The 10,442-nt window shown below is 46.6% G+C and overlaps 5 protein-coding genes and 1 non-coding gene across 6 annotated transcripts; 4 read left to right on the forward strand and 2 right to left on the reverse strand.

Moving 5' to 3' along the window:
• Window positions 1-2,021: 2,021 nt before the first annotated feature.
• On the forward strand, window positions 2,022-2,848 carry An12g03050 (uncharacterized protein; the record flags this gene model as incomplete). Its single annotated transcript, XM_001395346.1, has 2 exons — window positions 2,022-2,491; window positions 2,569-2,848. The coding sequence occupies 2 exons, from the start codon at window positions 2,022-2,024 to the stop codon at window positions 2,846-2,848; spliced, it is 750 nt and encodes a 249-aa protein (XP_001395383.1).
• A 760-nt stretch (window positions 2,849-3,608) lies between these two features.
• tRNA-Lys (CTT) lies at window positions 3,609-3,681 on the forward strand. Its single transcript has one exon. It is a non-coding gene; the product is annotated as a tRNA-Lys (tRNA).
• Window positions 3,682-3,911: 230 nt separating this feature from the next.
• On the reverse strand, window positions 3,912-6,373 carry An12g03070 (uncharacterized protein; the record flags this gene model as incomplete). Its single annotated transcript, XM_059750772.1, has 6 exons — window positions 3,912-4,074; window positions 4,159-4,187; window positions 4,259-4,396; window positions 4,503-4,567; window positions 4,621-5,989; window positions 6,053-6,373. The coding sequence occupies 6 exons, from the start codon at window positions 6,371-6,373 to the stop codon at window positions 3,912-3,914; spliced, it is 2,085 nt and encodes a 694-aa protein (XP_059601835.1).
• Window positions 6,374-6,908: 535 nt separating this feature from the next.
• An12g03080 (hypothetical protein) lies at window positions 6,909-7,295 on the forward strand (the record flags this gene model as incomplete). The annotated part of the gene is made up of 2 exons (XM_059750773.1): window positions 6,909-6,917; window positions 7,173-7,295. 2 exons carry the CDS (start codon window positions 6,909-6,911, stop codon window positions 7,293-7,295), a joined length of 132 nt encoding a protein of 43 aa, XP_059601836.1.
• Window positions 7,296-8,010: 715 nt separating this feature from the next.
• Window positions 8,011-8,646, forward strand: An12g03090 (hypothetical protein; the record flags this gene model as incomplete). Its single annotated transcript, XM_059750774.1, has 2 exons — window positions 8,011-8,567; window positions 8,604-8,646. 2 exons carry the CDS (start codon window positions 8,011-8,013, stop codon window positions 8,644-8,646), a joined length of 600 nt encoding a protein of 199 aa, XP_059601837.1.
• Window positions 8,647-9,218: 572 nt separating this feature from the next.
• Window positions 9,219-10,442, reverse strand: An12g03100 (uncharacterized protein; the record flags this gene model as incomplete). Its single annotated transcript, XM_059750775.1, has 1 exon — window positions 9,219-10,442. A coding segment is annotated over one exon (1,224 nt), but the record flags the coding sequence as incomplete, so codon positions are not given.

A 10,442-nucleotide genomic window follows, 5' to 3' on the forward strand; every position in this document is an offset into this window, starting at 1 on the left:
TTGCCTAAAATACCTTGAATGATTCTGTTCCAAGTAGCCGTGAATATACTAGCTTCAGGTGAAGATGCTGAAAGTGAAACCCCTCTATTCATCATATTGGACAAGCAGAAAGGTATATATTTCTGCGTTTGAAAGTTGATTTCCTTTTTATTTTGGTCAACTGTCAGATTACTACAATATATGTCTTTAATTCGGAAGCTGAACTACCGCCGAGAATATCTCCATTTTATACAACTTGAAGGAAAGCTTCCGAACGGGCATCGTCAACAGCTCTAGTTTCATAAGCCACACTTGATCAGGATTTAAAGCTGGGAAGCTCTAAGTTTACACTGAGCCCCACTGCCTTTCGATACTGGCCAGACTTCACAAAGGAGATAAAGGCTGTTATATAGCCCTACTGCGGTAGCTACGAGGCATTAGATTTCTCATAGATCACGAGATATTCGCCGTAGCTAAAGAATTGGGGGTGCAGGGTCGCTTCGTTGATAATGTCCTGCACCCCGGTTGGGTGATTACGGCCCTGCTGATTTTTCAAGTTTGGTCTAAAGAAAAGAAGTGAAAGCACGAGTGCTGAAGATCAAGAAGGCAAAAGGAAAGCTAATACCAGACATTGTACTGGTAAATAGCAAGATGCATGCTATGACACCTTCGGCATTCGCGCCAAAGAAACGCCAGACATGGCAAGAGTTTTTGTCCGACAAGCTAGGCGAGTTGTGATATGTCTTTTCAGGAATTGCCCCAAAAGCTAACTGTACTGCTTCTATTGATATAGGTCAACTGGCGAGATACATGGACGACCACTACTCTGGTTACGGCTTTTTTGCAATTACGATTATACCTGGTTCGTCAAGCATCATGATGATACCCACTTCCTAATGTCTCCACCGATAAGCGCAACGGCGCAATCATCTGTTCACAGTGTTTCTCTGCGATAATATCTGTTTGCCACGGCAATCAGAGCTTCAGACGACAAAGGAAGCTACTACGGTGTCCAATATGGGCGGAAGTTGGTACGCTATGGCGCTCTAAAGATCTGTAGCGTTTGCTAATACATCTGATCAGACATTTCGTCGATACACTCCTTCTCTTCCGGTAGGGTACATGCGCAGGGTGAGAACCGCGTTGGTTAGGGTGGTTTGGGAATGCAGAGTGGTTCAATCGGAAATTTGCTATACTAATGCACGGTCTCAAAACTTCTATATATCAAGCTGATGCATTGCCGTGCATATAGCAGACTATGACCGTATTGCTAAGGTATGGCTCTATTTATAGCTTTTATGCAGGCCCATGCATATACATGGCCGACTGAATTAATGCCTTTAGAAAAACACTGAAGTATGGCCTTAGAAAACGGCCTACTCGCAGTAGATTAGACTTAAAAGTTAGCGACAGCAATTATATGCTCGTACCTCGCGGTAGATATATCTTCTTCACACTACCTCAGCTGATATCCGGTTATACAGTGAGACTCCTAGAGACTCTTAGAAGCTGAATACTTATCCCATAAGATGCTAAATGCTTATAAGCAAAGGTAGAGTTTATTTTGATTTTCATATGACCCGGTCGACACCTATGCAGTAGAAGCGGCAATTTTCATGGTCGAAATCTAGATAGTACTACGCTCACTGTATCAAGTCTTCTGGTAATCCCCATCAGGTCAATTCTCGCGCTTCAGACGGAATCCTTTGCTTCATATGTACTTCTGATGTATTAGCCCCGAATGATGAGTGCAGATGCCGTTGGTATTGGCATCAGCATTGCATTCATCATAGCATGGCAGGAACTGCAGCTGCAGGGTGAATATTTCGGTATTCAACATCATTATAAAAGAAACTAAGTACCAGGAAATGACGTTCTTGTGATGACTCGCTGGGGCGTCATAGTGAATGAATACGGGCGGTGACTCATATTTACCTCTACTACCTCCAAAACTACCTCCAAGGAAAATCCAAAGAAAATCACACATCTCTGAACTCACATACTATTGTTCAACGAAGGATTTACCAGACAAGAGCGCAGAAATGTGGGACTTCAGCTTCACAGGACGAGTCTTCGATATCGACGGGAAGAAGCTAATGGTTTTGGAGCAACTCACTGAGTTCCTAGACTTCGAACTGGGTCAACGCCGAGTCCTAACAAGGGTCATAAACATGGAAAACAATCTACAGTCTCTTCTCAAAATCTGTTACCAACTGGACCCAGAAGACTTTGATTTGGTTGATTCCGCAGAGGCTGAGTCTGCTGAGGAGTTGGCTGAGGAACATTACTGCCACGAAGTTCAACTTACAGCACTCCTAGGTGAGCGTGGACTAGGCCCAAAATACTATCACCACGAAACCCAATTCCAAGAGGAGTGGATGCCTTTTCCTGATGGTTATATCGACTTTCTGGTTATGCAGATACCCCCGGGCGAAAATGTGGATGTTATCCAAGATGAGCTTACCGACCGACAGCTTGAAAGTATCCGAACCCAGCTCGCACATATCTTGGAGTAAGACAGCGGTTTCATTGTTTTAGAAAGCGACTGCCTATTCCTTTACTAACTAACCCCTGCTGCTCTCATCGCAGGACTATGCGCAAGAATGGCTATAAGCTGGTCCAGCAACATGCTGGGTATCTGAATTACGAGGCTCAGACAAACAAGCTTTATCTTGTTGACCTCGATTGTCTTGGATTCTCCGGCCCAAAGAGTAGCAGATCGTTTCCGATCGATGAGGAGAGCCCGTACGTGGAGGCGTTTAATATATGGCGCACACCGTACAGTAAGCCTGAGCAAGACCAGAAGCCAGGCATGCCGCCACCCGACCAACCCACTAAGAAGGAGAATCAGCGCCCATCAAAAACATAGGATGTTGTTGAAACTGACTTGCATCTGTTTCTCCCCCCCCTAATATACTTTATTTGAAGACCGAACACTGCTTATTGCCGATCACGGACTTTGGCAGGCTTAACAAACGAACCCTTATGACATAGTAAGAAACAGAAAGAGTAGCACGAGGAATAGATTCTGATATGCGAACTTGAATGAGTCCTGTGGTGTAAACCTGGTTGGTCGATACACCCCTGCTCTTGTGGGACGGTACAGGCGCAGGGTGAGAAGGAAGCATAAGTGAACCGCGTTGTTTAGGATGGCTCGGAAGGCAGCATGGCTCCATGGCAGGGTGATATTCTAATCCACAATCTCTTAACAGCTCTATAAGTTAAGCCAATGCAGTGTGGTGCATATGGTAGCGCAGACCTGCGTTAGTAACTGATAATCTCGGGGTATAGCTCTATAAATAGTATCTATGCAGGCCCATGCATACAGAATGGCTCTAAAGTGAACGCTAATGCAAGACCTCGCATATGAAATTGCTCTAAAACATAGCACTGATGCACGGCCTCAGAGGACGGCTCTAAAAGTGACACTAATGCAAGACCTTGCATATTGAATCGCTCTAAAATGTGCCACTAATGCAAGACCTCGCATATGGAATGGCTCTAAAGGTAACACTAACTAATGCATCTGTCTGTAGGGGATAAAAGCACGTGATGCAGACCGTGCTGGAGACTTCATTGGCTAGTCATTCTACTAGTAACATTATTCTATTGTAGCTTTCACCGAACTAGCCCGGCTAGCTCAATCGGTAGAGCGTGAGACTCTTAATCTCAAGGCTGCGGGTTCGAGCCCCGCGTTGGGCTTTCTTTTTTGTTTTTCTTATGTATCCTTCCGGATATGTTTGGATTCTCCTTTTTTTTTTCCCTTTTTTGGTTCCCTCATATTTTCTTCAATTTATTTGGGTTCTCCTCATGCGGTAGCCGAGCGGTGTAATGATAAATACTATTGCCAGAGAGTTTCGATGAGAGTGGGATGTGGGCCGTTTTCATAGTTACTTTGAAAAATATATATGACTATGAATCCCGCATGTACTTCAAACAACAACTAGCTGACTTATAGTAAATGATTGGCGGTACGTAAAACCTGATATTGACAGCCACTTGTTAAAAATGGAGATATCTTCATTATAGCATATTTGTAGGATTCTTTTCTCCACGTCAAGTGCAATATGGTACTCGCAGGTTTCAAGGGATTTTCTGTGGGAATAAAGGTACTTGATGCGAGTTTGTGTCATATTCATATGAAATTATCGAAAAGCAGACGCCCAAATCTTTACACACCTCTTTACAATGACATTAAACATGTATTGCTTTAAGCTGTTATCATGACAATGTAGAATTATCTGTCGCCCCCTCCGCCCAGATTCATCGCCGCACTCACACACGCAAGGTGACTGAATGCCTGCGGCATGTTGCCGATCTGCTCGCCGGACGTCGCCACCTCCTCGGAGAACATCCCCAGATGATTTGCAAAAGAGAGAATGCTGTCGAACTGCGATGTCGCTGTCTTGCGCAGTTGCTGGAAGAATGGGTCGTGAGGAAGATACGCTTTGGATCGGGCGGCCTGACAATATCTGTTAGCTGTCGAGAATAGGGTAACAAGGAGGCTGAGTGTTAGAACTTACACGCATCATGGCTTCGACGAGCCAGAATGTAACCATCAGGAAAGCGCCTTCGTTGCCGCCAACACCTGATAATGCGTTTAGAGTGTGTCGTCATTAAGGTAGGCAGGGGATAGCTTACCGTCGTCGACTTTCCCAGTATCATAACGTGACACCATATTAGCCACACTCAGACCTCCTTTTGCCGGAACCTCGGTGATCTTCTGGATGGTGCTCAACAAGCGGGGATCATTCGGCGCTACGAAAAATACCAACGGCGCGATAAGCACTGCAGCGTCCATAGCATCCTGATTTTCATAGCTCATGCAGAAAAATCCCTTCTCGGAGTTATATCCCTTGGTCATGATTTCATCGTACAGTGCATCGCGTTCGTGCATCCATCGTGCCCGGTCCGGACATGGCAGATTGGATCTCTTCTCCGCCAGCCGTAAGCCACGATCCAAAGCCACCCAAAGCATGATTTTAGAGTAGACAAAGTTTTGCGGAGGCCCGCGCACTTCCCAGATGGACTGGTCGGGTTGATGACGGATCTGGATGACGAAGTCGATCATGCGACGAATAGCTCGCCATTGGTCGTATGATATGTCGGCGGCATGTTTGTTGTAGAGGTATATGCTGTCCATTAGTTCTCCGTAAATGTCGAGCTGAATATGAGTCGCTGCACCATTGCCGATACGAACTGGTCGGCTTCCTCGGTACCCCTCAAGATGTTCGAGTTCCATTTCGGGGATCTCGCGCTCGCCATGAATGGTAATCATGATGGGCAGGAAGGGCTCCCCTGGCTTTGGATTCTTATCCATGGGTGGGAAGATGCGTTCGAAGATGAAGTTGATGTACGATTCGGCTTCTTCGGGATAGCCGTTCTTCAAGAACACATACACGGTGAATGCTGCATCTCGCACCCATGAATAGCGATAGTCCCAGTTGCGACTTCCGCCGATATGCTCGGGCAGGGAGAACGTGGGGGCTGCCACGATCGCTCCAGTTGGCTTGTAGGTTAGCAGCTTAAGAACAAGTAGGCTGCGTTCTACTTGCTCACGGTAGTGGCCTCGAAAGGTGCACTTGCTGGTCCAGTCTGACCAGAAATCGCCTGTTGTTCGCTCAATCTGCTGTAGATAGGGCGCTAGATCCTCCACATTGCATGTTATGGATTCCTGGTCGTGAAGAAGCATAGTAATAGACTGTCCTTCTTTCAAGGTAACCTTCCCAACCAGACCGGGGCCTAAATGGCCGGGTCGATCGGACAGTTCAAATTCAATGCTAAGATCGGAGTCATCCCCGGAAATATCACCCCTGTCTCCCAGAACGCTGACAACCAGATTCTGACTCTCAGCCTGAAAGTGGTAAACTTGGATAGCGTCATCCGAAGCCGAAGACTGTTGGGCTACATGTGAATCGCGAGCGTAGTTGAATGCCGGGAAGAGCTCAATTTCTATCTCCATTTCACCACGCACGCACTCTGCTTTCCGTACCATCCCGGAACGACATGCCTGATATTGTGCAGAGCCTTTGTTCTGGTAGCATCGACACCACTGGGGAAGGCCTTTCTCGACCACATGGGGCTTGGGTTTTGCGATCGGAAAGTAATCCAAGATGTTCATCACACCCTCCTCATGGATCCAGCGTGTCTCCAGCATATTGGTATACGGACGATAGCGCTGCTTACTGAGAGGATTCTTCAATCTGCGATCTGGGGTTATCGAAAAATGGCCTCCTTTCTCCTTGTCGAGAATGCGGCAGAAGATGGAAGGGGAATCGAACACGGGCCAGCACATGGAGTCGACGCTGCCATTCTTGCTGACCAGCGCACAGGTGTGCATGTCCCCCACCAGGCCATAGTCTTCAAGCCCGCAATATTCGTTTGCCGGATCCATGGTGCAATGGGTGTGTGAGATGGAGGAACAGAGTTGGTCTGTCAGCTGTGCTGACCTCTTTATATTCATATGACGTCACATCTGAATATCCGGTGACACCCGGCGTGTTTGGCCTATTGCATTCTGCATTCACCTTAATACTACTGTCATGTTTTTTTCCCTTTTTCTTTTTCAATCAAAGTTGAGAGACATATTGTGTATGTAAATAATGTGAAGATTTTCCACTTCGGATAATCATGATTACCATGATTTCCTGATTGGAATGATGCATAATGTTGGCATAAAAGGTGCAATCGGTCCAGAGATCCTACATTGACAGATACGAATCTTATACTGTCAGCGTTCTATACTACCACTTCATTTCTGATTATCTTCAACTTACGTAACTTTCTTCTATTTTTATTCTTCCTTTTCCCTGATGGGGAGGGGGGCTTTTGAGGTCGTCTTTGTTTTTCTTCTAAGTATGTAGTGCGTTCATGGCTGGTGTTGTGGATGTGAGCGCCGACGTAGAACACATTAACACTTTAGTTTATCGATGAACAAAGTATGTATGCATGGCGGGCTCTCTGGTACACCTCTACAAGGAAGTATCCTTGTGCATCAATGCCCAGGCAGTAGCAGACCCCAGGGATAATGTGACTGATTTATACTACAGGTAATGCCAGGCCATAGCCAGAGCAATACGAGACTGAGCATCAAATTGTTTACATAGAATGCAATAGTCCACTCATGTTTCTAGTTGCTTGCAAACTTTGTATCTGTTGTATATATATCAGGGGCAGTACTAATTTGTGTATAGATAGTTGATGATAGTGAGCTGTCTGCTAGCCCCGCACTCCACAATACGACTATAACATTACAGAACAGGAAAATTCAGCGGTATACCCAAGGGGGCCTCACCATTGGTGAAAAAGATAGCTAAACACTTAGTAATATGTTTTGTGCTGGTATTGTAAGAAAAAAAGCGGGATTTATTCTGGCTGCATCTTAAATAGTCTCTGCCTGCGACCGTCACTAACCTCGATCAATCACTGATCGAACACCACCTTGGGTCATACTCACCAAGTCAGACAAGCTGCAACACGCAGAATCATATCCAAATACAACACACTCAAGGGCTTCGCCCCCCCAGGCAGAGCCTGGGGCCCCCCTCTATCCCTCAATAGACGTTAACATTATTTAATACAAAGTATCTCCGCCACGTAGCCCTTGACTATGTTCCCCTGGGATTAGATTCTGCGTGATGCAGGCCCAAGGTGATGTTCGATCATGTGTTGATCGAGGTGTAGAACTTTGCCTTCTGTTGCTGAGACTTGAGACTCAGCAAATTACTCCTTTTGGAGTAATTACAGAACCGAGAGGATCCACCGATCGGATGAAGGGGCCCCCTCCGATAGGAGGCATCCCCCTTTAGGGGGAAAAGAGAGGGTTTCCGTACGGTAAGTACGGGCGGTAGCGACGAGCAGAATCCCAAAGAGGGAATTCTTGGCAATGTCGCCGTAATTCTTGGCGAGACTAGGTGTACCTTCCTAATCGGGACGCGGTTCCTGCAATGTGAGGGGTTCCTGAGGAGTATAAATACGTGAGAGTAACCTCTGACATTTGTTCACCTAAAAACATTGCTCATTCACATAACAATGACTTTCCATCGCTTCCATGTGGAATTATCCGCTGAGGTTTCTCAGCCGTCCTCTGTTGTGACGGTCGGGCCCTCTCCTAAAACATTGGCGCCTTGGAACAAGAAGATACATCGCCGATGGATCTTTCTTACCTACACGGAGTGTCCGTTGGAGCATGAAGTTGATTTTGTGGAAGGGCTTCGAGCAATGTTAAAGCAAAATTCTCTCGCTTCCGATAGGTTCTATGGATGTTGTCAGGAGTATACGCAGAAGGGGATTGTCTACCATGTCCTTCTACACCTTGGCAAGCAGGTGAACTGGAAAGCTAGCCATGCTCGTCGCGTTCTTCTGGTTTCAAATAGCCCACATGAATCTATCAACATACTCACTCCTCGCCCTGGACAGGTCGGGAACTTTATTGAAAGCCACGTTAAGTATTGCGAGAAGGTCGCAAATGATAATTGTTTTGGCAAACGTCCTAGTATTTCTGCGGCACAGGAAGCTAGGCGCAGGCGGAAATGGGTGGAATGTGGACAGCAGCCGACGAATGCTGCCAAGCGTGCAAAGATAGTGGAGTAATTCCCCCGCGTTTATAATAGATGTTTGGACAGCTTAGAGTCTGCTCTTGATTACGAGCATCCTGGGGAAGAGTGAGTTGGATGCCCCATTCGTGTTGCCGAGTCACATTGTGCCGTCCAAGTTTCGAACATCGAGAGAGATCACGCGTTAGAGGTTTGACAACTTGACTACTCCGCAATCGGTCCATCGTCAGTCTTTGCCTATTGTTAGCATTATACAGACTGGAAAGTCTTGTATGAGGATAGAGAGGCTCGGGGGTCCCACGCAGAGTCAAGCCCGATGTTTTGCTGGCGATAAATCTGTGTTTTCTGTTTGCTCTTATTGGCAGAGCTCCTTTCACTGAAGGGGCTGTTTGATTGTGTGTTGATCAAGTATTTATTTTGATTTCACCGAAGCTAGTTCGGCCACTTTTTTTGTGTTTACCTCAGAATGGTCTTGATAACCTGCTAAAAGTGGGGGTCGAATAGAAAATGCATTTTATCATAGTTTTCCTTCAGGTCATCTTTCGTATGTTACCAAGATGTACATTAGACGCACTGAAAGAACTATGAACCTACACCTTCCGATGTACGAGATTGTTGACGTTAGACTATTCATTAGTTTCAAATTTATTGATCAATATTTCTTACCGCACCGCACATTCCTGCCTATAACCGAAGAAACTCCTCCCAATACAGCCAATTGCTATCATTTTCATCTTGCGGTTCAAGCCCACCAAGCTCACGTGAATCCGAGAAAGAAGGCAGATTACTATAACGAGGTCGACCTCTAGTAGTCTTCTCATGATAGAGTCGTTCAATAAATCGTGGCTTGGTGACGAATCCTAGACCTCCCGGGCTTTTTTTCAGCTCGTGACTGTGATGTTCCCATGCATCCAAGACCAAGTCCCCAAATGCAGCATAGAAATCGTCGTCACCATAAATGAGCTCAGGATGTTCATTGAAAAGTTCTTCGACCAGTTGCCAAGCAAGTGCTACGCGGTCCCCTGAGCACCGTCGCCGCAGCTCGCTCAGGAGGTAGATATAGGCATCCATATAAGAGTCTGTCGTCAGGTGCGTGAATAAATAATACGGGAACTTGCTGCGTAACCTGATATCCATCATGGATTGCACCCAGGTCAGGCATGATTCGAATAGGATATCACTTTCCTCACGTGTAAAATAGGCATTGTTGTCAGCTGCGGTGAGCCGCCCTCGAGGATGACGAATTTTGAACCTGAAGCGCGCGATTGAGAGTTTCGCAATAGCATGAGTAAGGCTATGAAGTGGGATATGTGGATCGGAATTATGAAAGTATTTCCGACGGTATATGTCGTTCAGCTCGTCAACCGCCTTGCACTCCAGTTCGATTACCTCCTTGGACCTGATCGAGCCCTGCATCACACTTTCAAAGAGCTTGGTGGCTGTCGGAAAATGTCGGCGCCAGTTAGAGGCTTCCATTTTCAACAGGACACACATCATCTCTGTGGGACCGTTGTGTTCCAGAGGAGGCTCAGTCATGTCCGGGTGGAGATCCGCGTCGTTGACGTTGAGTGGGAGGCGGACGTCGCCTATCTCGGAAGTGGGTGGTGGCTTCTTCATTCCTGGGGTAGAGCTAATGCGGCACCGAGCGCCGAGACCGCAGAGCTGCCACCATAGACGAATGCGCATCTCCTTTTCAAAGAAAGATATGTTGGGGTCAGATGTGTCTTGATGCAAACCCATCTTCTCGGCTAGTCGGAGGGCGGCGCCGGACAGGGTGGTTGCTAGATCACATCCTGGGTTAGAGAAGAGAAACAATACCAGTGCTTGTAGAACCTCGAGATCACTAGTTGTGAGGAAGTCTGCTGCAATAAGAGCACGCAGAGTTGCGGTTCGGTATTGTCTCAAAAG

Source organism: Aspergillus niger (assembly GCF_000002855.4).
Source record: "Aspergillus niger supercontig An12".
In the NCBI taxonomy this organism is placed as follows: Eukaryota; Fungi; Ascomycota; class Eurotiomycetes; order Eurotiales; family Aspergillaceae; genus Aspergillus; species Aspergillus niger.